The following is a 26,066-nucleotide window of genomic DNA, read 5'->3' on the forward strand; positions in this document are numbered from 1 at the left end:
TAACTTATAAATGTTGGTTCAGCCAGTCAGTCAACAAGCAGCATTTACGCCTTACAGACAGGCGATATGATCAGTGCGATCGGACCGTGCGTAGAGCGTGTGCCGTGTAAAGTTCCTTCGCAATGGACGGTGAATTAATCTCAATGACAGATTTACGTGTATCACCGAAAGAATTCCTTCAGAGAAAGATTCTACGCCGTCCATGTCGCGGATACTTCCGCGTCGCGTCTTGTCGCGTCGCGTCGCGTCGCGTCGCGTCGTCGTTTCGACAAGTGCTGCAGGAAATCTAGGAAACCGAATTAGGATGAAAGCCAACGTCACAGGGGGTTCTCCTTATTCAAGGAGGGTGGTCCAGGACAGAGACTCAGAGCAGACTCAGGGTGATCGGGTATATAAGCTTGCGTTTCCGCGATTCAGGTATCACTCGACTCGCTACCAGCTCTCAGAGTCCAAACCCTCGTTTGTAACAAACAACACTTGCTCGCCGACTCATTGTCCACCCAAGTAAGTATTAAACGACATTCAAAGTATGTAAAACAAGTAAAAAATCATACACGTGACGATTTTCACTCGTAATCAAACTTTATACACCTGTAAAAAAAAAATTATCTTCTATCGCGGGAAATTTTGAGGAACTAAATAACGTGTAAAATCTAGAACATATAACAACACTAAAATTGAACGAACAAAATTAATTTTCATGCAAATGAAAGGTTGAATTAATTGCCAGGGATATCGGACGTGTCAGAATCCTCTAATTGCCTGTGTACGTACGGAAAATCTCCTTGCGGCTTTGTTAGTGTAACAGTTGAAAGATAAGATCAGGCATTGACAAGAAACTTTGGAAAATAAAAGAAAACACTGCACATGGAATGTCTAATTATAGCAACCGCGATCACAATGAATAAGAGGCGATCAAACGCGGAAGCACGCCGCGTATTCCGGTTATTAGCTGTGTGAGAAGTGAAAAAGAAAAGGAGAAAAAAATGAGGAAAAAAGAGAGAAAAAAGAAACGAGAGACAAGACCATTAAATACAGACAACCAAACAACCTTCGGCAATCTTCCCGGCAGTGGATATTCGGATTACTAATTAGTAGACGCATTTAACATGTATCGATGTATATTTATTTCTCTTTTTCTTCTTCGATCATTTGTTTATATTTATTTTTTTCTCTTCACACCTCTACAGGAAGCTGACGACGGAACGGTCGCGCGCATATATATTCATGCCCCGTTTTGACAAATTTTAACCGGACCTTTTGGTGGTACCTGACCGATTCCGAGATCGTATAATAAGCAGAGTTACTTGCGACTAGCCTTACTCCGAGAAACCGTTGATCGTGTTTACTTCTCTCTGTCTGGACTCGTAATTAACTTCCAAGAAAACAGAAAATTTTCAAACCTGCATTATAGGTGAATATATCGCTCCATATGAGAGATGTAATAAAAATATTGTGGAATAATTGTTGGAATTTGCTTCGATTCAATATTAAAACCACTTTCATTCATCGAGCTTATTTTCTTTGGCAAATTGTCGCGTCACAATTAGCGAGAAATAATCTTAATAGTGAAAGTGATTTCTTAAAATAATATATGTGTACATTTTTTCGCATGACTTTGATTAACTTTGACCTTATAGAGTTAGAATTATAGGATCGCAAATATTGAAGATTAGCTGCATGTGTAAAAAGAGAGCTTGCTCCGAACCGGATATAGGAGTCAAAATATTTTTGGTAATTCTGTTTGATCGGCTTATTGCATCTATTAGTCCGGGTGTTCGATTATATCCAAGACTGAAAGTTAACGTTGGCATGAAAAGACCAGTTTTCATTTCTTTTTAAATTTCTACCCGGCGGATAATCGTCGATCCTGATCTCATTAAAGCCCGCCGCCTATAGGTCTTTGTTGCAGATATGAAGAACCAGACCCGTGTTACTATTCTCCTCCTTGTCGTGCTCGCTGCGTTTGCCATAGCAGCGTCGACCGGCAGCTCCAACCGCATTGGTTTGTAAACATTTGCATTTAATTTGCCTTAAAGTAATCGAAAGAGAGAGAGTGAGAGGGAGAGAGAGAAAAAAATTGAAATTAACTTGCACAACGTGTAAAGACGACCGGTTGGCCATCATACACGTATCGGTCAGTGAAGAAAGTTGAGATATTCCAGCCGCGGAGTATCTCTACAGATTTATTCACTTAATGTAAATTTTCGTTATTTATCACGTTTTTCTATGCACGAATGTATATGTATAGAATGATTTGCATAAATTTAAACCGTGAAACTTGTTCGTTGAACAGGAGTCTGCATAAGGAATTGCGCCCAGTGCAAGAAGATGTTCGGCGCTTACTTCGAGGGACAACTCTGCGCTGACACCTGTGTCAAGTTCAAAGGAAAACTCATTCCTGACTGTGAAGACGCCAGTTCAATTGCACCTTTCATCACCAAAATTGACGACGAATAAATATTTATCTCGCCCTCGCTTCACCATGCAGCCGTTTCCAGTCTATCCGCCTACATTTTACTCCTTCTATATCTGGATTAACTGGTTTTATCACTCTCGCCAAGTCTTCGCTCTGTCAAGTTATACTGATAATTTGGAAACTTGGTTGTTTTTACGGATGATAACGCAGAGAAATTCGTTTTTCACCTAGTAGATCATACTTCGTATTCAAAAGATAGATCACGATCAAATATTCTCATGCCGATAATCACTACGGATATTCTTCGCCTGAATTTATCTGTTTTATTCTTACTCGCTTGAAATCATTCACAAATTGAAAACAATTCATTAGTGTAGACACGTGTTTGAGGATAACTTTGTTTATTTATTTTTACTTTTTTTTTTCAACTACCACCACTGAAAATAATTCGAAGCATTGGAAGTTAGACGTGATTCAATATTCGATACTGAATCGATCAAAATTTATTTATATATTAATTATATCACATTTATTTAAAATAGGACTACTATACGACTGACTAGATTAGTTGTTCCATTATTTAAATTACTGGATCAAGAACAAATGACAATCGTACAATCATAGATGTATAATGGATATTTTAAGTCTAGTCAACCTGCAAATTGTGTTGTAATTTTATGTTATTGTAAAAAATGATATATATAAAATAAAACTAATAAGGAAGCTTATGATAAATGTATACTTTCATATTTTTTGTTTCTACAATAATTTTTTATTTAGTATTCTTCGGTGATTTTGGAATTACAAACGATTATTCTTGTATGCATACCAAAATAATACCATAGAAGTAAACAATTTCTCAAAGCTTAAATATGAATATATATATTATCTTTTACACATTTACCTACTCTCTGGTCGTAAATCTGTCTCAACTGATTTAAGAAAATCATTTGAAGGCTGACATGGAATTAATTAATGATGATATGGATGAAAAGAATTCAAAGATTGCGGACGAATTTCCATTAAATTCTTCAGCTTTACTGTTGAAATTCATATGAGTAGAATATTTCATAGAATAGAGTATACTGAGAGCAAGAAATCTTTTTGCAGTTTTTATTTCTTATAGCTTTCAGTATATGCAGTTGAATTGCAAATTCAATTAATTCCATGCGCGAGAATTGAATATAGCTGAAATTTGTGGACTTATTTTTTACCTAACGCAAACGAACTCGGTTATTCGAAATTTTGAATATTCCAAATAAATTTAATTAATTATTATAATTATTTATATTATAATAATTATTATTAATTAATTATATAATTAATTAGTTTAATTTTGCAAACAACAGGATGGTGGCAAAGTATGCGTTTAAAAAATATTGAAATAATTCGTACTCAAATCTTTAGGTGGTAATATAGTCTTCCATTCAGTGCGGAATAAAGTCAAATACATGACTTATATTAAAAATAAATTTTAATTAGTAATCGTGATACAGATTCGCTGTTCAGCTCATCGGCGAAAATTTAAACTTTGTACGAAACTGAATGGACAAGTTTTTTATCTGCAAGATTATAATATACAGGACTAGAGGAAAATGCAGGTAACACCTAATACCACAGGTTAGTAACAAACAAGTATTGACCAAAAAGCCTCACAAACGGGTCAATGGATTACAAATTAGAAGTATATTAAACGGATAATATAATCAAATCTTTTGTCAATTTGCGAAACAAATTATCGTTTGTTACACAGCTTGCGAAAGACGAGTTAAACTTGTTCTGGACCCCCCTGCACGCTATTGGCTGCTGTCGATCCTCACGAGCCAATCGCAGAACGCTTAATAGAATGTCCACCAATGAAGAGCGAGATCTCACGTGAGTGTTTAGAAACTGGAGTCAGGTTAGCATTCCTCTTGTATGACTGTAACCTTGGGACTTGGAAATAAACACATTATTTCCAAGAGATACTTGTAATTTAATTAAGTAAGCAGCAGTACCATAACTAGACGTAATCAACTTTAAAAATGGTAAGAATTCACTGATACCTCGAATTACATGTTCTTTCAATTATTTTAAACTCGCCCTGTCATCATGCCCGTACATAACCTCAAAAATAATGTGTATCGCTTTTCAGGATGTATTTCTTATGATCAGGCGAAAGAAAACTACGATTTTCACAGACGCTAAAGACAATACTACCGTTCTTGAATTAAAAAAGATCATAGAAGGTGAGATGAAATATATTTTCAACCATTATTACCTCGTGCATGGACCTGGTCAATGACTGTCTGAATCAGTTGTTGAAATGATCTTTCCAAATCGTATTCAAAGATGTTTAAGTCACTTCCACATGTCTGCAATCTGTGGTGACTTAAATACCTTTAAACGTGTATTTTATAATGCTGACTTAACTTGACTGTCCAGGAAATCAAAGACTGTTGTTTAAGCTGCTCTGAATCAATTTTAGGTATATTGAAGATTCCTCCAGCGAATCAACAACTGTACAGCAAAGACAATGTCCCTATGTCCGATAGCAAATTTTTGTCGGATTACGGAATGACGTCGGCAGTGGCAAAAGCGCAATGCCCTGCTCTGGTTGCCTTAGCCATACGCCAAGAAGGGGGCCAGTTTGAACCTCTTGAAATGACACCCTACTCGTTACCACCTGATCTCCCCGATGTAATGAAATCCCAGGAAGCCAACGGCAAAGAACAATCTCCGTGAAACTCGCCAATTTCTCCTCAACTAACCAACGATTGAGTATATTGATAAATTCATTAGCAATGTTTTCTAGGATTATCACAGGCATTGGAGAGAGTTGACTCTGGAGCTGGCTGTAACTAATGACTGTAATACTTGTGTCCTTGTGATTGATAGATATTTTTCATTGTTTACTAGATTTTCAGTATTCACAAGTTTTGAGCCTCATGATAACTGATAGTGAGTACTAAACAATCGGATGATTCGATAAGAGTCTGTATTTTAATTTTTGTGCTAGGTATGTCTTTTATTCTCATGATTCATCATACTAAGAGAAAATCGAAAGAATTATTCTGAGTTCTCAGTAAAAGACCTTTCATCGTACAGGAGCAATCATATGCTGCCGAAATAACTTTTCTATGGCTATTCTTCAGTTGTGATTTCATGCTTTTCACCATGAAATTTTTTACCTGATTTCATAATGTTCTAATTCTAATAGAGCTGCCTTCTTCCAGAGCAATGAAATAACACAGACTAGTTTCATCAGCTTCATCAGAGAAATAATTTTTAATCGACATATTCAAAATATACGTAAATTGCTTGAAAATGAATTTTCCCAAATTATAGAAACCTGCTTAGTCAATTTCTAATCTAATCAAGGCTTACCATAATATGTATTTGAATATAAAAAATTATGAATACGAAACATTTTGGTCGTTTAAAGGTGCATATGCAATTTTATCGCCCTAATCTGACTCTCCTTTGCCTGTGAAGGGTGCTGAGTAACTTCACTACATAAAACTAATAATTGTCTACTAATCTTGACTTCCATTGTGAAGACACTGAAGAAGTTGGAAACAGAATAAAAAAAAAATATTTTTTATTTTTCATTCCTTTTGATAAATGATCATATAATCATATAAAGGAACTTTATACCTTTGGGACTACTTCAAACCGAAAGATTTGTGAAGGTACGGTAATTAATCTGTATTATAATAGAAAAAGGATAGTTTTATCGTGATTTTCGTTTCGTTTTGTCTATTAAATGCATCCACATATGTAAAGTTGATCTACAAATTTGAATTTAAATTTATATGTCCACACAGTACAAATGTTATACTTTTTTCGATTCAATCCTGAGTATAACATACCAAGTCCAACAGCTAAATGAATTTTCTACACCCGCAAATGCACACCTAGTAAATAATTATAAAAAAATTTTACTATATTATATAATTACATATTATAGTTTTATTAAGCTGTATGTTGATTGTTTATGGCCATCTGGTACGATTTTCTTGACAACTACGTTAATTATCGCGTATTATCGTAACACTTGTCTTGATTTTTTTTTTCAAATCTCGATGATTAATTATGTGATATTCTGAAATAGCAAAGATTTAATATGATATCTTCGTAATATTCTGTTTTGTTATAATCTCTTAATATTCTTAATTTATGAAAAAATAAATGGCATGGTTAGCATAAGTTAGTTTAATCACTGGTAGCTTAGTACTGTAGTATATATAGAATCCGATCTTAGGCAATGTAAGAACTGTTCAGGAAGCTTAAAAGTTTTTCATGTTTGATAAATCGAATCGCTACTCGGTATTGGAGTCGCAAATGTTTTTTATACATACGTATACGTAATGCCTGATAAATGCTTCTCGATACAACAATAGCGCGAAATTTGCAATTCGTAAATAGAATATAACTGATATTTGAACAATCTGACAAAGCAATGTTATTCTTCTACCTGTCCTCAGCGACTCCGTTGTGACAGCACATGGGACAATTCCTTTGCAGTTAAATCACTTTTCCGGTAGCCGGATTGGTATTTAGACAATTTATCTATTGCAGAAAAGTACCTTGAGATCGGAAAATCCATCCGCTGCTAAAATAATTCTAAGCCTAATAGACTACTCACACCATTGACTAATCTGAACTGAATAAAATTATTCTGTGCGCACTCGTGCAATGATTACCCAGTTTTCTCCATCTGTACTTTGATCACTTAAAATTTTTGTTAATAATAATTGGATAATAAAATTGCGAAAATAATGAAACATTTCAGGTGCTAGACTGGTCTGTTTTTGAACGCAGAATTAATTTAGTGTTTAGTTTCCTGTTGAAAAGACACAGCAAGGAATTTGAACAGAATTCCAACATTACAGTGAACAAACTGGATAGTTAGATATGAATTTGCAAAATGATTTTTCGATTTTCCATTCCATAATACGCCAGGACTAATCCGTTGTGAATTCTGCTTTTCAGATTTTTAAACCTCCGTCAATATACGCCTGGCGCAGCAGTAACCGGCAAACTGTCATACACCATTCTCTGGCGTGAAGTTCGCTCAGTTGCCGTGCGAATAGCGCCAAAACAAACGCTGGCGCGCGCCGCGTACGTCATTTCGGACATTTCACGTTCGACCGGCGTTCGGTGAGTGTCAGTTCCTCGCGAGTATTCAGTGAGTGCATTGTGATTCAAGTGAGTGAATTCTACGAAAGTGACGTTGGTTAATCAATGCACGTAGTGGAGGAGAATATTACATCACAGTGCGTTATTCCACCCAAACCGAAGTTCCTGAAAACGCAAGGTAAGCATACATGTTTTTGGAATTTTTATTAACGCAATCTTTACATGTCTTTAATTTGCCTGAATACATTCTTTTTCACAAATGATGCACCCTTGAAACGTGTAATAAAATTGATTAGTTCAAATATTTTGCAATACGATTAGGCTACTGCCGGCATCTATATAGTTGATGCCACTGGTTGATGCAGTCAAAGAGTTTAGATCTAGTTGATGCATTGATAAACGCCACCTACAGAGTGTAGAGAGCATTGATCTGATGTATGCTTTTAACCATTTTTGCCGTAGTAGAGGCGACGATCAGTGAATGTGTCGTATGACCGACGCTCGTCTAAGTTTTTACCGGGAAAAATAAGTCGAAACACCTATAAGCTTTATAAGCATACGACGTCACGTGACACCGCCGGTCGTTGGATGTATGAAAATTGCCGGTAGTACAAAATTCTCGTGATGTTTATAAGTGCTGAGTTTCTTCAATAATTTAATGTGAAATAAGTACTATGTACCGTGTGATAATGAACAGTTAAAAATGTTTGTAGTACGTAAAAGTCTGTTCATAAAAGCTGCGATTTATGTTACGGTATTTCGGGCCTAGTGCCAAACAGAGAATTGAATATTAAGAGGTTACGATGACTGCGGAACTTTCGACAAGCGCTAAATGCAAGGAACTTTTAATATGGAGAATGTTTACGGCTATCCTGACCAGCATTTGCGTCCAATTTATATTTATGAGCTTCGTCATACTGATAATAAATTTCCGGATAATGCATCCGTTCACATGGATTATAAACACGTGGAATGCAGTAACGTGCTTCCGCACTTGGAGTTACTTTCTCATTTTAGCCGCGGTGATATTCCTGCAGGGTGTGATATGCAGTAAGGATTACTTAACAGCTCCCGTCCATCGAAAAAGCAGATTCTCGATCGTCTGTAACATGTTCAAACCACACAATTTGCTTGTTGGAGGATTGCACATCTTAGTCGGAGGTGTGCTAGTCTGGCTTCATTTATCCCTGCAGGACGAACGCCTTGGTTCGCTGACCGTAAAATGCAACGGAGAAGAAACGTGCCTCGTTGAAGAAAACTTTTTCCTACTCCTCGGCGGCTTTTGGATTGGCTTTTACTTCTTTGTCAAATCAAATTTCCATACGACACATCTTCACTTCCCAATTGTGCCTCGATCTAAGTTTTCCCAAATCAAATGTGGAATCGGGTACCTTCTACCACACGCCGCAATGAACGCAGTGTCTCCTGTTCTATGCTTCATATTCTTTTACTACATCGATGGAGGATACTGCAGAGAAACGGTGCTCTCTATTTTCTCTATAAAAATGAAGGATGTACCGTTGGACACACTTTACGGCCTGCTGAACATATCTCTGTTCTTTTACGCCTGGCTATTCACCTCTCTCTTCCTCTTAACAACAAACACGATGCATTTGTCATTCGAAGCTCATCTGACGCAAAGGATAGTTTTTGACATTGAGCAGCAAAACTTATTTGCCGATCAATCCTCTGGAATGTCTCTTGCAGATGCATTGGCCACTGACCAAGTACCTATCATACAACATTTGGCCTACCTTGACTTGGTTACGCTGGCGCAGAAAGAAAAGTCACGCAGATCGATATTATTTACTCTCAGTACTCCAGGCTGTCGTCCATGCAACTGGAACAGTATAGCTGTAAAATGCATGGGACTGTTGAACAGTTTTACTCTAGAACTCAACCAAGCATGTGCTAAAAATCACAAGCCGATATCTGGGCCAACTCATGCATCGGCATCTGGAAAGTTGTCCGAAACTTCGTATCCCTACAAAATGAGAAACTTGACCGCTGCTAGACTCCTTGCGCCAAATTTGGACTCTACGATTCCTGTTGTACCCAAACAAAACTCCAACGGAGAACTGTTCGTCACTCAGTTTCTCAGAAGTAAACGAGAGGAATTTATATCATATCTATTATCGATGCCTATGATCCGTTATGTATTTGAAGAGTCTTTGGAGGAAAAGATACGATATATATTTAGAAATGCTCAACCGCTTATATGGGCTGCGGACGGTATTTCTTCGTTGATTGTGATTTCCCTTAAAGAGGATCAGTATGGGGTAATACAACAAGACTTGCCAACGATTATCGGAACTTTGTTATCTCTGAAGGAAGCTTTGGATAAATTACACAAAGCTAATATATTTGTGAAAAAATCACAGAGCGATGACAAAGAGACAAGGCAAACGATGATATGCTTAATGAGTACGATTAAGCGCAGTATTTATAGAATTACCAACACATTTAAAGACTATATTAAGGACTTACCGCTAGAAGCAGATACTGTAGGACAGCTGCAGAGCTTTCTAACTTATAGAGAGTGAAAAACTTGCATTTTATATGACTATTATTTCATATTTGTAACACTCACGCTATGACTGGAACAATTCGTTTATTTTTTTTTATCTTTTTTGCTTCCTCACTAATTTCGTAATATCTTTCCAGTTAGTAAATTCGTACTATCTATTGTAAAAATTTGTCATCCATAATCATATTACTTCAAATATAAAATTAAATATCATTTTTATCCCTGTTTATATTAATCGAACTACTTTACTGATAATTGTAGTTTACCTAAAATAATTAAGCAGTGTCTTTATTATTGTAGTGAACAGAACGAATTTTTAGCGTTTTAGGTTCGAAACTTATTATGGAATGAATAACGTTAATTTGTGAATACTGTGTAAATTTACAGAAGTGTTCTGTGAAATAAAAATGGTATTTTTCTATAAAACATAACTCAATTTGTTATTCAATTGATATTGACGAATCAGTTGAAAATGGTATTAATTGGATTAGGTGGGATGTTCATGGAGGAGAGGCTGTAAATTCTGGTGGCATTTTAGTTTTTATGTATTTTATTGTAAGCAACTGCCATTGAGGTGGTGTTTCAACAGTAACGAAAAGAAAATATGTATATTGTATGTACATCATTACTTTAGACTCTTTTCAAATGCTGAACGACACTGAGATTATAGAATAAGTTATCCCTTAAGGTCGTCCAACTAGCAATTTGCGCTTTTTGTACTTTTGGCAAATACTCACGCAGCTGTTGTTCTGCAGCTATGGTTTCACCGTGTGACTTTAAAAATGCTCCAAGATATGCTTGAGCAAGTTCAAAATCCTTTTTACTTTTCATCATTGAGCATATCATTTTTAAAAATTGTAACATTATTACAATCGATCCTCCAGAGTGTAGTGACAAAGATTGTACTTCAAAATCAATGGCGCTGGGACCAAGAGATTTGAACCTTTCGATAACTTCAGAAAAGTCATCCGTCTCACTAGAGAGTTGCAACAATTTGCCAAATACTGTAAGACTATCAAAATTCGTCGGTGCTAATAATTTGCTCGTTTGATCTTTGTCTGTTATTTCTCCCAAATCAAATTGCACTTCTAGTGACGGGATTGTAGGTAGGAAAAAAGGAGCAGCTGGCGGAGCTTTTGGAGCTTCTTTCGGCTTATTTCTTTTTTTTACAATATCTATGTTTAGTAAATTTTGCCATCTTGAGTTAGGTAAAGATGACATGGTGATTAGCTTGGTGTGGATTTGTTCTGGTGAAACAAATTCTTCATTTTCACCACCATCTTGATCTTCAGACTCTACCGACACCTGGTTCGGTTCTGGAGCAGAACCTGGTAGTGCCAATACTGGCCCACTTAGATCTGATGGTATTGATGTTAACGATACATGAGAGTAGAGAGTTCGGTTTGACCACAAGTAAATTCCGAGATTACAAACGTGTGACGTAGCAAGGTATTCGCCGGTTGGGGAAAAGTGTAAAGATGTGCAAGCTTCTTCAACCTAGAAAAATAAAAATGAAATAAATTATATTCAAATATCGAGTGAAGTTAAGAAACTATAAGCGTTTAGTTGTGATAAAGTGATAATAGTACTGATCTCGTACACTAAAAATGTCTATGAGCTGAGCAGAGGGGATATCCCAAGTCCGAATTGTACAGTCCATAGAAGCAGTTATCAACCATCGCGCATCAGGACTAAATGTTGCGTCTGTGATGCGGCTAGTATGACCGTTAAAATGTCGAACCAAACGTCGAGTGTCTAAATCTATAAGTATTACAGTCAGATCCTCTAGTGCTAAAGCAATGAGTGACGTCTCTGCATGAGTTCGAAGCCATTCCACTGGCTCTTTTACTTCAATCACAGTACGCGGCGAAGAATCTAAAATTAAACGAAGAGAATAATAAGATAACTTATTGTTATTATTTTGCAAAGTAATTGATACTGTTATTCTGTTTACCTTTAGTTTGTTTGAAGGGCCAAAATTTGATTGTAGCATCACGACCAGCTGTGATAACAAATTGATTCAACGTATCAACGGCAACACCGCTGACTGGCGCTGTGTGTCCTCCATTTTCACCACCATAGGTGGTTCTATGTATTCCTGACTGTATGTTAAATCTATCTACATGGCCGGTGCTGTACCCAATTATAACGAAATTACCACAATGCGTAATGCAAAGGCTGGTAGCTGTGGCACTTGGATTACGGTGAAATCTATCTGGCAATAACTTAAGCTCTCCCATTTTTATTTTGTCATAAGACCACGTCGTAACAACACCAAGCCCAAGGTGCAATGCTGCAACATTATCCCAATCCTTTTCCCTCGTCGATTCTGAGGTGAACAGCGTGATCGGAGGCATGATCAAAGGATCTTCTACAGCTCTGCTTTTCTTCTTAGATGCTTTTCTGTTGAATGATGCTCTTCCAAGGCTTTTATTGAATGTTTCCGTTATCGTGGAAAATATTCTGAGCGAGGAATCTCCTCCAGCGCTCAGGATGTTGTGCCCATCATTCCCATGGAATCTAATGAAAGTTGGTGGCTCTGCGTGACCCTCGCGAATTCTCAAAAGCCTAGCTCCTCCATCAGCCAAATCAAATATCCACAGTTTGAGAGAATTATCCGGCGATGAGGTGACAATTAAAGGCTCGTTTGGTAGGCTGTTTAAACCAGTTACTGCGCCGAAATGAGCATTCAATAATTGGCAATCTACCTTTCTTTGTTCCAGATTCCAGAATACTACGTGACCTGCCAAACTTCCCGTAGCCATAATGGGATGTCCGTCGCTCCTGAAGGCAATCGAAGTCACCAGTCCCCAATCCTGGATAAATTCCACAATAGTTTCGTCATACTTTACGTTATGCAGAACGATTTTACCGTTTGCCAAACCAATGGCTATCACATCAACTGCCGGGGCTTGTTCCAAGACGCTAACTGGTGAGCTCCAACCCTTGATAGTGTAAATCATTTTAGCACTCTTCAAATTCCATATCTGAAGCTGTCCCTGTTCACTACCAAGTAATATTTTATTTATGTACGTGCTTGGATGTACGATTGTTGTGATCTGAAATATGCTATTAGCGAAATTCAGTTCCAGAACATTTTCTTCAGATTTGATATCCCACAGCTTCAGATTACTGTCCTCGTCGATCGATATAAGGTGGGGTCCAAACGGATGCAATATATGAACGGGACATTCGTGTCCTTTGTACGTGTGCTTAAGTTCTGAACCACGACGCCATGCGTATATTTTATTTTCACTCGCTGTGTAAATGTGGTAGGCATCAGCCGCCATGCAAGTTATTTCTCCGTCATGTACACCTGACACGCTCAAAAGTGTGAAATGGGAACATCCGTAAGTGTGGAATGCTCTTCCAACGCATGTTACTATTAAATTTTCTTTTCTCCTTTGAATGTACCTTGTAACTGCAGGGATGTGGTTACTGACATAGCCTAACGCACGGTTTCCCGAAAATATTTTACTGTGTGACATTTTGAAGAGTTTAAATTCTCCACTACTATCCTCGTATTTTTACTCACATATCTTTAAAACATATCAGATTTTCTTATAATGTACATCATTACTGATAGATTGAATAGGTTCAAATACTGCGACGACGTTGTGTTAGGTTAAATTAGGGTTAGGGTGGCACCACGTGTATTCAAAAGTCTTGTCAACATATTCACGCCGTGCGGAATTTTCACCGATTAGTTACATAAGTACGCAGATAGGTGGATCTCTTGAAAGTTGTTGCTAGTCATTCTCCACTCACAAAACTGAAAAACATGAGAAAGAATTGTATTTATTGAATGAGATTGTTAATATTTGAAATTTCTTGATTCATTTTCTAAAACTTGATGCATCGTGGTTCATAAAACCCTGACTATTTACATTAAAGGGAAATTAAAATTTAGTGCGTTACATCTGTCTAAGTATATTGCACGTATTTCACATTCTTTCATGGACGTGCAGTTGGCCTGCACATCGCAGCCGCCATCCGCCGTAGTTTTTTCCACTACCTTCCAGTCTATGAGATTAATAATTCCATGACTCAAGTTTAAACATGGAATTTGGTTGTCAACGGTCGAACCAAAACCGGATCGAGTTGTCTTGTTTTCTTCGCAATCGTGAATTCTTCAGTCAACGTCGCAAAGAACAAAAGGAAGGAGGAGTTCGAGAATTGGAAATTTTATTCGTTAGAAGCCATAAAGAATATTTCGTGTCAGAATGCCTGGACGTAGGAAGCAGATGGGCAAAAACACTACACTACAACATGCGTAAGTGCAGGATCCAAATTTTTCTGACCCAACTGCCTTCGTAGTATTGAATTTTGCATTTATTGAATCATGTTACTGGATCTTTTGACGGATAATTTATTCGAATTGTTTTCCACCTTGAATGGGATCTACTCAACTTCTCTAAGATAGCATCGTTATCTTGTAATTACAATCTAAAAAAGAGATCGCAGAAGCTTCGTGATTTTACTGCCCTTTAATTTTCTATTAATATTTCTGTCACAATTATAATTAATTGATGTATGGTATATCATTGCCCTATCTGCCACTGATTATCATTAAATGCTTGAAATGTTTCAATTGAATTACAGCGCACAGGATGCGAGCACACAAACAACTCCAGATAAAACTTCACTTCAAGTTGTACAATTAAAAGAAGAAGTAAAATTATTGAAACAAACGCTTGACTGTTTGTTGAAAACCCAATTGTCAAACAGCAGACAAGATGATAGTTGTACAGTGCTTGATAAAGAACACGGACATAGTCAGGCAACTGCAGCACCCAGTTCAGGATCAAACACTGAATCTCAGGAGCGACAGCCCGATCCGGTAACAGCAAGTCCAACAACAAATAAGAAATCTGGGAAAGGATGTGCTTGCAAAGGCAAGTGTATAAGCAAACCTTGCGGTTGTGTGAAAAAAGGGATTCCTTGTGGGGAATTTTGCAAGTGCAAACACGCTAAATGCCAGAACAAGGTGAGATTAAATTTTAAAACAAAATCCCAGTTTAAATTTCAATCTTTCTTGGCTATTTTAACGCAGACTTTTAAACAATGCTATGTAAAATATTATTGAAACATTTTACTTGAAGAAAATCGAAACAGTATAAATACAGATACCTTTTCTACTTTTACATGATTTTGATAAATTTACAGGAATTGAACAAAGAAAATATCGCGAATCCAAATGTTCAGGCCACATTGGCTGGGGTGGCAGACCATGTCTCGAGTAATTTGTCTGCACTTACGCTCAAAGACAATCATCAGACGAGAGTTATGGGTGGCGCTGTGGGTCCGTCTAATAAAAACCTCAAGAATCTTGCAAAGGCAGCAAAGAGTATTTTTAGTCCAGATACCTCTACAGCGTATGAAGATGAACTTCCATCAGACAATCTCAAGTTGGATGCTACGTTTCAGTTTGGTGATTCCAAAAAAAATTTAAGCTATACATCGGACTCGTCTGTCTCACCACCAGACGATAGGTCTCACCCCACTAAAACCAGAATGAACAATGCAGCAAAGAACCCTAAAAAAATTTCTGGCAAACCACGAACTCGAGAAGATTCTGACGACAATGTAAGAAGAAAATTTATGAATACATAATGATTACTGAAATAGTCTATATATTATTAAGCTGCTAATGTTTTATTTTTCATCTTTTCTTCGTAGGTAGAACTTTCAATTGATCCAATGAAGCCGACGCGGCAATTACCTCGTACGCCCGTCAGCGGATCACCTCAAAGTTTTCGACTTGAACTATCTGTTGCATCTATTTCTTGTTTGCAAAACGAGGCTAAAGAAGAACCAATACTGCCTCCAGAAGGTAAGCAATAGTTAACTGAAACGAATTTATTATATGGTTGTTTGAATTGAAACTGAATTTATTTCAGATTTTAATGCACCGGTGGTGAATTTAGAAGAACACTATGCTCAGCTGCTTCCATGTAAGCTTTGTCATCGGAAGTTTTATCCGTTTAGGCTAAAAAAACATGAAGCCAGTTGTAAAAAGTTATAAACAGATGCTATGTGAGCCTGATATTGTATTTACGTATTATATAAGCTTTGCCGTCATATGAGCAGATGCTACTTGAGCCTGACATTGTACTTTTACCTATTGACTTGCACAAGAAATAAGCACTTATATTTTTCATTATATCATAATCGGTGGTATGTAACAGTTAATAATTGGAGCCTTGTATTATTAGATTCTCGTGAAATGTCAAACTATTTTCTTATTAATATTATTAACATTATTATTTTTTAAACGTATAAAATTTTTTTTCTAGTACTTCCCCATTTCCATCAGTTTCAGCGTTGACTGAAGAATATTCAGTTCCGTCAATCCCAATGTATCACCCTAAGTTTGTACAGTTAAACTACAACCATAACTGAATGCTTGCACAATACCAGCAATACCTTAATTAGATATCTATGTACACATGTTACATATATACGTTGAGTTAGGTATATTGTTCGCAATCAGGTTATGAATTTTTATTTTATTTTCGCAATGATATATACTGGTTTTTCTTTAATAGCAGACAGATTTCAATAATAAGTCAATAGAATCGCCCGTCTTGATCATTGGTATATCAAACGTTGAGGTATCAAAAACTACTTGATGGTAAAAAAAACTCGTATATTCTGCAGTCAAATTCAAATTTACCGCTCTGAGGCAGCCACAGTGAAGGTTCCGTACAGTTCCATTCCGTAACACTTGAGGGATTTCCATACGTTACTAGGTAATATTGTATACTCAGTGCTTGATTTCCCTGACCATGCCATGCTCGCCATGCGTTTGTCGATGTAGCGTGTTTTAAACTGAATACACTCTGTAGACTTGCAGTATATTATACAGCACTGCTGGGTTATAACGTTCTTGTTGCATAAATATTATAAAAAAATAACTGATACATGGTAAGAACAAACAATATTATCCGGCAATTCAATTATAAATTCAATTCTTCTAGTAATATAATCTAACCTCTAAGGCGTCAAATACTTGAAACTTTCCGTATCAATGTTTGAAAATTTTTAGCCTTTCGTTGCTTTGATATAAAAGTAATAAATACATTTACTAATCAGCCATCTCACTGCTTCGACATTCTGGAGCTCCATAATCGTAATTTCTCTTGGTCAATATTACTCCTAACCTACAAAATATCTTAGTTGCATTTCATCGTCAATAATTTGGGATAAAAACTGATGCATTGATATTATAGTACTTGAATAATTTATAATAAGACTGTTATTTCAGGCACCCAAAAAATCTGTTCGTAAAATAAAACCTGGAAAACGTCCAGTATCCAAACTGCCGTATAATGGTTAGTTGAAAATACATTATGACTTTTACATTGAATACAATTGATAAAGTTAATTAATAACTATCAAAGTACAACATTCCTAAATCATTAATCAATAAGCTTAAATCATACTAATAAAATTTTGGTTATTTTTGAAATGTTGAGACTCCGCAGAAACATCTGATGACAGCAATGAAGACATAGTTGCGAATGGGCATGGAGTTAAACGGCATCTGCCTGATGATACTTCAGTGAAAAGTGAGTCAAACCAAGAATAGTGATATTTGCCAAATTTATAGTGTCAATGTAGAACATACAATGACTGATACGGATTTTCAGAGAAGAAGAAGAAGCCTGAGAAGTTAGAAAACACTAAAAACAATGAAGATGGAAGTGGTGATGACAGCGGACAGGAAGAGCTGGAAGAGGAAGCTACGGCATGCGATGTAGCAAAAATACGTAAGCTTTAAATTTCTAACAGAAGATAGATATGGTTTTCATATTGTTTAAAGTTCCATTTTATCATTTTCAGTACCTGGATCCGCTGTAGGTTTGGAAATAATGAACAGTGCTGCGTTCTCATCCCTGAAAGACAAAGTATGTGAAAATACCCTGAAGGCAATTGAAGATATGGGTTTTGCTAACATGACTGAAATTCAAGCCCGATCAATTCCTGCCCTACTCGAAGGACGAGACCTTGTCGGGGCCGCTAAAACTGGTTCCGGAAAGACACTAGCATTTTTAATACCAGCCGTGGAACTCATCTACAAGCTGAAGTTCATGCCACGAAACGGTTGGTCCGCAGAAATATATCCAAATACAAATTTTGCAGCAGACAAATATTTGAAAATTCATAATTTTAGGTACTGGCTGCATTATCATATCCCCGACACGCGAGTTGTCTATGCAGACCTTTGGCGTTCTCAAGGAACTCATGAAGTACCACCATCACACTTATGGCTTGCTGATGGGAGGCGCAAACAGGAAAACCGAGGCACAGAAACTATCTAAGGGCATAAACATTGTGGTAGCTACACCTGGTCGATTGTTGGATCACCTTCAAAACACTCCTGATTTTTTGTATAAAAATCTTCAGTGCCTAATTATCGATGAGGCCGATCGCATATTGGATATTGGTTTTGAAGAGGAATTAAAACAGATTATCAATATTCTGCCTAGTGAGTTTCTTTTCTCTTTATCAGTATTTGCACTGTATACAAGCTGGATAAAAACCCAGCTAGTTGTACAGTTTAAATGCATTATAACTTCCAGAAATTACTCTGATGTGTGTTTCTTTTGTAACATTGTTTTCTAAGAATATTCTTGAAAGTCTTATGCCATCTGAATTTTTCTGTTACAGAAAGAAGACAGACGATGTTGTTCAGTGCGACACAGTCTCAGAAAACGGAAGCTCTGACTACCCTAGCTCTAAAAAAAGAGCCGATATACGTGGGGGTGGATGACGAAAAAGAAAAGGCAACTGTCGAGGGTTTGGAACAAGGCTATGTTGTGTGTCCGAGTGAGAAACGTTTCCTGCTGCTGTTCACCTTCCTTAAGAAGAATCGGAAGAAGAAGGTTATGGTATTCTTCAGCTCCTGCATGTCTGTCAAATATCATCATGAACTATTGAATTACATCGACCTACCGGTGATGAGCATACACGTAAGTATGCCCTGGAATTTAATTTCCTGGAAGTAAATTCTTTTATTTATCACCCAGCCTCAACTACATTCTTTTATTTCTCTCTGTTAGGGAAAGCAAAAGCAAACTAAACGCACTACGACGTTCTTCCAATTTTGTAATGCAACCACTGGTATTCTTCTCTGTACCGACGTTGCAGCTCGAGGTCTTGACATTCCTGATGTTGATTGGATCGTGCAATATGATCCGCCGGATGATCCTAAGGTACGATGTACATTCTAAGATTAACGCAGTAACTATCAGACAATCAGTTATATATTCTTTATGCTTTTATTTTTCGCTTTTTCCAGGAATATATACACAGAGTTGGAAGAACAGCACGTGGAGAAGGTAGCAGTGGTCATGCCTTGATGGTTCTGCGGCCAGAGGAATTAGGATTTCTGCGTTACTTGAAGCAGGCACGAATTCCGGTCAATGAATTTGATTTCTCGTGGAACAAGATCGCTGATATACAGTTACAAGTGAGTATTAGTTTTTGATTAACAAGTTGAACACTTTACATATATGTTTATATTTGCTAACCAACGAACGATGAGTTAGCATTGCTTTGAAATGTATCCAGAATCACTTGCCAACTAAACTAAATCATCTCCTCATATTGCGTCGTATTTTCAACTGAAAATTTGCCAGTATTGTGACACATGATCTAATAATAATAAGAATAACGGTGACGGTGCAGCATTTCTTCACATTTCATGCAGCGCTTCTGTAAACTCAAAGTCAGATCAGCATGAGTCTCACAGGTATTACGAATTATTAAAAGTTTCATACTACTTTCCAAAAAGCTCAAGAAAAAATGTGCACAGAAGGATATAAAAGAAATTAAATATATTGGAAACCTATGATTCTATTAGATACTCAAATATTATTTTGCCCCATTTTCTGGTTATCGCATTAAAATTTCATCCATACGTTGTTGATTAGGATTGGAGTGAACAATGATTCCAAGGGAGATACTTAGCTGACGAACAAACTCAAAAAATGTGAAGATTAAAATATTATCAATCATTGTGATGACAGCCCTAAATTATGAAAAGAAAGAAAATTTTATTGTGCACCGCGTGTAGTCAAAGTTTTAAAGTATGCGAGCAATACTCGTTGGGAAAACATTACTGAACGTCTAATTGGTCCTTAATTATATAATTCCCAGGTATTCAATAACAACAACGATATCCAGTTTGAACGCAATGCGTGAGTTGTGCGCGTCGAGGTTTCTGATTCCAGGCAGATCGGTCTGGCGCTGGTCGAAAGTTGCTCAAAATCGCGTTATAAATACCTTCGCCTTGGCTACATAAGCCCACGCACTCCAGCGTCCCTCTTCTTCCGGCTCTCTCTGCTTTTAAGATTTTCAGTAACTACACATACTTTACCCGAGACCCGGAAATCTATTCTTAGCATTTACTTCCATAAATAAGAAAACCTTTAGGGATACAGCAAACCGCTTTCCGATTTCACGCCTGAAAGGAAAACTATCGCGGAAGGTGGTACGCGATTTTGGACGAATCATTTTACCGAGCTTAATTCAAAGTTCAGAGGTCAATCACAATTAAGTCCGTAATTTTCTTTCTTTATTTTATTGACGATAAATTAATTAGATTAATACCGTCTAGAACTCTGAAAGTACGCTATACCAGATGCCAAGACCGTGTTTTTACTCCCCCGAATACAATCCTTATACTCGATCGAATAGTTTTTATCCCGTATCCGGCCGTCTGCCTTCGTTTATTATCATCGTCTGTTCTACTCGTAATCTAAGCATAGATGTAACCAGTACGTGTATGCCGCCATGCGTGGATGCTTTGCCAGCGTACTTGTGTTTTCACGAATACTTGCTAGTGTAAATATATCTTACAGTGAAGCAATTTACCGCAATAAATTGGCAATTATGTACATTGTTATTGCGCCAAGAATCCAGATAAAGTCTGTAGAAAAAATTGAACAAGTTAAAACTGGAAATTGAGTTCTTCGTTTTATATACATTTTGGCAAGTTTTTTTTTTTTTTATTCACATGTACTTTTTATCGCTGATGCGAAAATTGAATACAGAAGAATTGGCGAAATATTTACCTGTCGAGATTCTTAGATTATGTATAAAACAAATTTACCTTTTCCGCGTTTGGGAGTATCGTCTTGTCGCAATGAGTTACTGATTTTAATTTAATAATCTGCGCAGCTTAAAACCAAGTCGTTGACGAATACGAAGTTGCGAAAAATGATTGCCCACTTTACGTGGTGAAAGTATAATATATATGCATCTATTTGAAATAAATCGCGATATTCATTAACAAATGTTTTCTCTACTAGATATATGGATATGAATAATCTACAGGTATCTAACCTTGGTCAAATATAAATTTCGCTCCGTCGAGGTTTTCGAAAACTTGAGAAAACTCTGTTGAGACGTAAATTACTTACGTACTGGATACGTGATAACTCTCAATTGCAATGGATATGGACCAAACAGTATCTAGACGTAGAAAAAACTGTTTCTAGCACAAAAAGTTAGCTGCGAGACGGTAATTGCTCGTAAGAGGCTTTTTGCGTTTCTAGTTAATTGTTATATATTTACCTTATGACCATTCCCGGGCAAATGGTTCAACCCGATAATGATCATAACGAGATTAAAGCTGTAGGGGTTAACGATATTGATGTTTCAAGCTCTCTATACATAGAAAGCGAAAAAATTATAGGAAAAGGTGAATAAAATTTTGTTAAAAAATATCAAACTCATCTTATAATTCTTCGTCTCCCGAGCCATCTGAAACGCATCCTATAAGAATTCAGGTCTTTGTATTGAGGGTGTATAATTAGAATATATCTTGGAAAATCCAGGCAACTTGCTAAAATTCTAGGAACTAGTGCAGTCTGCAGACAATCATACATTAAATATCGGGGTAAAGTTTCGTTGTTTGAAATATCAGGAAACTCGAAAGTAAACATTCATATACCTAAGTACGGACTGACGGTGAAGAAATGCAGAATAAACCAACGTTTTCTGTTATAAATGTGATTTGAAATTTGCGACGGTGCTTTTTCGGGAACGCTGTTTCGCGGCTGTGTAATAATAACAGAGAGAGAACGTTACTTTTCGTAATTTAATTTCTGATCTGCGCGACGGCGGAGGAGGAGGAACGGGGGTAGAGAGGAGGTTTCCTCTCTCTCTCTCTCACTCTCTCTCTCTCTGCTTGCGTTTACACGAAGACGTTTCATTCGGCTACCGATGTGTTCGTCTTCCTTGAGAAAAGATCGTGGCTCGAGGAGGAGGCTGGGAGGGTGAAGGAGGGAAAGGCGAGGAGCAAGAGAAGAGGGAAATCGCGCCCACGCGAGTGAATCATGTGCCACTCCCTTCTTGAGCGGTCGTAACCAATCCAGAATCTGCGCGCGGGTTGCAGAGGCAGATTGGAATCTGCGTCTTGGCCATGGCTACTGGGATCCGATGATTTTACCTTTCTCGGCTCTGTGCGCTATGTAGCAATAATTTTTTATTATTATGAATAATCAGCTCTGCTATAGCGAGTTAATCCACCATGTCTTTGCAAGTTCCGTGTTGATTAATCGAGCCTGGGGGTGTCGATCTCTTCTTCACTACTTTCCTTTGTCTCTCTCGCTCTCTCTCTCTCTCTCTCTCTCTCTCACTCTCCTTGTTTTTGGTTTGCTACGGAATTTTCTTCTTCTTATTATTCCTTCTAAAGAGAATTATTGCTTGGATATATTTCTTCGTATTTGAAAGTTTGAAGGTTGCGAACGTCGTTTGTTTTTTTTTTGTTTTCAGCTTGAAAAATTGATATCGAAAAACTACTTTTTGAACACCTCCGCTAAGGAGGCCTTCAAAGCTTACGTACGGGCGTACGATTCTCATCATCTGAAGCAGATCTTCGACGTCGAGACTCTGGATTTATCCAAAGTTGGTAAATCGTTTGGATTCATCGTACCGCCTGCCGTTGACCTGAGTATCCTTTTTCCAATTATAGATTTTGGAGTGCAAATAACGTGATTATTACTACCTGTAAAATCTCGCCAATCAAAGTTTTCGCCCGAGGTAGGCGGGCTTGCAGAGATCGTTTCCTTCGCTCAAAAATATTTCTTTTCTACATCCTATTCATTTCGTTTTTCATGTCAGGTAGCAAAATCCGTACGTATAATTTTCTTAACTATAGAAAAAAAACCTCGCAGAAGTTGGAATAAGCAAGGATTCCAGACCGAGGAAAAGACAGGGGGGCGGTGGTTACGGTCACTTCAAGAACATGAACGCGAATCCAAGTGGACGAAGACAAGTTGATCGCTCAAAGACTTTCAGGCAATCTGGAAATCGGGGAAAATCAGATCGCCGTCAATTTGCGAGATAGGGAATTATAATTTTAATTGTATACGTATTAACCCGCGGCGACACGCGACGTGTGTCGATATTTGTTGAATAAAAAAAAAAGACAAACGATTTGACAAACATTTCTACGGTTATCGGTTACCTACGAATTTCCCGCATCTGTAGGAGACCTTGAGCTGTCGGATTCTCAAAATATCAAATATATAAATACATTTTTTTTTATCGGTATCAAATCAAGATCCGTATTATATGTCACCATTTTTTTTTTCTCAACATTGAACGTGTGGAACATGGAAACGTGCAGCATTCGTTTCGTAATCGGGAAGGGGTAAAATTTTTCGCGATATGAAAATAGATCCGAGCGTGATTTGCTATGTAATATACGATATCACGTGTCTCCGTGTGTACGTGTGTGTAACTTGATCTGTGACAATATAGTATCTTTAATTCATCCCGCAGACTTGTGAGTTGTTTAGCATCGAGAACGCGTAATGAAATTATTAAAGTATATACGCGGCGTTGATGTACATACGCGTAGGTTGGCCAAGCAGCCATATTTCTTTCTGGCACTTAGATTTCTTGCTACGTCTCGGCGTCGTCGCTGCTGTATGGTTTTCACATACATCCAGTACACGTCCTCATGTCACTTCATTTCGCGTTCAATTTTCACACGTTCTTTTAACAATATGCATTTGTCGTTTACTGGGCTATGGAAAGCCGAAAACGGTTACAGATTTTACAGATACAGAACAATACGCATGCCATGTAGACGAGAACATCAAGCAAACTTGCACGGTTTTTTACGTGTGAAACTAAACTGGGGCAAAGATTGTCTGATTGCTCGTATAAATCTGGTTCTAATTTATCCGCTTTCGCAGATTCCTGTTCAACGCTTTGTTGAATTAGATCAGATTGTTCTTCGTCTTGTATAATCTCTGCATAGTAATATTCTTAGCGACGGGTAAACTGGCGTCTTGCACAAATTATGCAAGCAATATACATATGATGCGTGCTGGGTAAACAGGCGTTATAAGTCGACTATATAACATCTAATTTTGTATGGTTGAATCATTGAATCTATCTTCTATAATCCTACCTTGGACTCGGTGCTGAATAAAAGTATGACTATATTTTTAACTTTTTAACATGATTATTATTGTTATCATCGTCACATTATATCATTTTAGTTTAAAGTTTATTTGAAAACACGTCTTCACATCCACTATAAGACACAGATGTTGCAAAAAAGTTATTATATTATTCTACTCTATACATGATATTCCATTTTCGACTCTAGTGACAATTTATAATTATAATTGGTAACCTGTAAAATGAATTTCAATGCAACGGAAATGGTTGGAAGATAAATTTCGTAAGAATATTTAGAGTCATTTCATTCAACGGCATTTGTTCATGACAAATGTTTGTGTCTTTGCGTTATTTGATTCTTTTATTTGAACCAGAAAAAAATGTTGTTCAAACTTGCACTGTAGTTTCGAAACTTCACATGTTTGAACAATTCAGTTCTTCCATCGGTTTTCCACAATTTACGCATCGTTGTATGAGATATATAACGGAATTGACAGCGGTTTTAGAATCTGTTGGTGATCAATCTTTGTTGCCACTTTCTGGTGAGTAGGAAGTAGATTATGTGGCCACCAACCCGGTCGGCAAATAGCGCTAAGAAGAGGATGACAGAATAAGAAGAAGACAAAGAAGCAGCAGCCAATGAATACTAGAGAAGAAATGGTATAATGTAATTCTAATCATTGTTCACGTTAAACTCTCTCCCACTCGAAGTTTCAGCGAGGTCCATGTATGGACCAGTGACGTCAGCTGGTACTATTAACCAATATATGTGTAGGCGCCCGCGATCGTAGAAGGCGACAACCCGTAGGTGCTGCAGAAACGAGACAACATTCCTAATATGCTCTGGACCCTTCAACGACGTGCCGACGACGTTATATGCGCTGACCACACCAGTGCATGCAAAAACATAGCTGACAATCTCCGCTCCGTCTCGGAGAGGTCCTTCTCTGGAGTCGTCACGGATACCCGCAGGATCAACCTACGCGATTCCACCTACCCAGGTACCTTGTTTCTCTTTGGCTTCCCCCGCCGTCAATACTTTCTCAATTTGCTCGCAAGTCACCTGCGCAAGAGAAACAACGGTATTCGTGTAGAGAGTGAAGAGGGAGAAAGAAGAAGGGAAGATTGTTCACCTCGAACTTGAAGCTGTCAACCCAAACGGGACCTTATCATTTTCAATTTCCACATTCTATGTTTCCACATTCTTTGTTTTCGTGCATAAGGCACTTACTAAGTATGTACTCGAAGTACGTATAACATATGCCAGTCAGTTAATCAATCAATCAATCAATCACTCAATCAACCAGTCGATGCGGGGAAGGTCGGAATCGCAAGGAACAGGTGCTTCGCGTTCTACTGCCGCTGCAATACGACACGTCACAACAGAACATCGCCATTCCTTCAGTACAGCACGTACAGAGGATATACCCCCTACCACAAACGTGTAATTTTGTATTCTCATCAAGTGTGTTGCGAGCTCTATTCTTTCGGTCGCATTTATGTATTGCTTAGCCTTTGGTTGCGCGAAACGTGATCTGGTAACGTAAATCACGGAACGGTTACCAGAAGGTA

At 37.4% G+C, this 26,066-nt stretch overlaps 6 protein-coding genes across 6 annotated transcripts; 5 read left to right on the forward strand and 1 right to left on the reverse strand.

Annotated features, from left to right (window-relative positions):
* Positions 1–38: 38 nt before the first annotated feature.
* On the forward strand, positions 39–2,888 carry LOC124407104 (eclosion hormone). Its single transcript, XM_046882933.1, has 3 exons — positions 39–504; positions 1,900–2,005; positions 2,297–2,888. The coding sequence occupies exons 2-3, from the start codon at positions 1,915–1,917 to the stop codon at positions 2,458–2,460; spliced, it is 255 nt and encodes an 84-aa protein (XP_046738889.1). The 5' UTR covers positions 39–504; positions 1,900–1,914; the 3' UTR covers positions 2,461–2,888.
* A 1,397-nt stretch (positions 2,889–4,285) lies between these two features.
* LOC124404863 (elongin-B) lies at positions 4,286–6,607 on the forward strand. The gene is made up of 3 exons (XM_046879324.1): positions 4,286–4,446; positions 4,554–4,647; positions 4,887–6,607. Exons 1-3 carry the CDS (start codon positions 4,444–4,446, stop codon positions 5,141–5,143), a joined length of 354 nt encoding a protein of 117 aa, XP_046735280.1. The 5' UTR covers positions 4,286–4,443; the 3' UTR covers positions 5,144–6,607.
* A 1,498-nt stretch (positions 6,608–8,105) lies between these two features.
* On the forward strand, positions 8,106–10,422 carry LOC124406736 (nucleoporin NDC1). The gene has a single exon (XM_046882302.1). It carries the CDS (start codon positions 8,344–8,346, stop codon positions 10,081–10,083), a length of 1,740 nt encoding a protein of 579 aa, XP_046738258.1. The 5' UTR covers positions 8,106–8,343; the 3' UTR covers positions 10,084–10,422.
* Positions 10,423–10,599: 177 nt separating this feature from the next.
* LOC124407810 (WD repeat-containing protein 36) lies at positions 10,600–13,804 on the reverse strand. The gene is made up of 3 exons (XM_046884354.1): positions 12,022–13,804; positions 11,668–11,942; positions 10,600–11,564 (listed from the first exon to the last, which is right to left on the reverse strand). The coding sequence occupies exons 1-3, from the start codon at positions 13,553–13,555 to the stop codon at positions 10,698–10,700; spliced, it is 2,676 nt and encodes an 891-aa protein (XP_046740310.1). The 5' UTR covers positions 13,556–13,804; the 3' UTR covers positions 10,600–10,697.
* Positions 13,805–14,152: 348 nt separating this feature from the next.
* On the forward strand, positions 14,153–16,176 carry LOC124407829. The gene is made up of 5 exons (XM_046884371.1): positions 14,153–14,340; positions 14,670–15,054; positions 15,234–15,653; positions 15,747–15,900; positions 15,968–16,176. The coding sequence occupies exons 1-5, from the start codon at positions 14,291–14,293 to the stop codon at positions 16,090–16,092; spliced, it is 1,134 nt and encodes a 377-aa protein (XP_046740327.1). The 5' UTR covers positions 14,153–14,290; the 3' UTR covers positions 16,093–16,176.
* A 683-nt stretch (positions 16,177–16,859) lies between these two features.
* On the forward strand, positions 16,860–24,644 carry LOC124407817 (probable ATP-dependent RNA helicase pitchoune). Its single transcript, XM_046884367.1, has 11 exons — positions 16,860–16,994; positions 17,335–17,401; positions 17,546–17,638; positions 17,720–17,839; positions 17,913–18,173; positions 18,244–18,558; positions 18,741–19,042; positions 19,133–19,285; positions 19,372–19,542; positions 22,854–23,031; positions 23,255–24,644. The coding sequence occupies exons 1-11, from the start codon at positions 16,992–16,994 to the stop codon at positions 23,425–23,427; spliced, it is 1,836 nt and encodes a 611-aa protein (XP_046740323.1). The 5' UTR covers positions 16,860–16,991; the 3' UTR covers positions 23,428–24,644.
* The last annotated feature ends 1,422 nt before the right edge of the window (positions 24,645–26,066 follow it).

This window comes from Diprion similis, chromosome 1 (genome assembly GCF_021155765.1).
Source record: "Diprion similis isolate iyDipSimi1 chromosome 1, iyDipSimi1.1, whole genome shotgun sequence".
Taxonomy (NCBI): domain Eukaryota; kingdom Metazoa; phylum Arthropoda; class Insecta; order Hymenoptera; family Diprionidae; genus Diprion; species Diprion similis.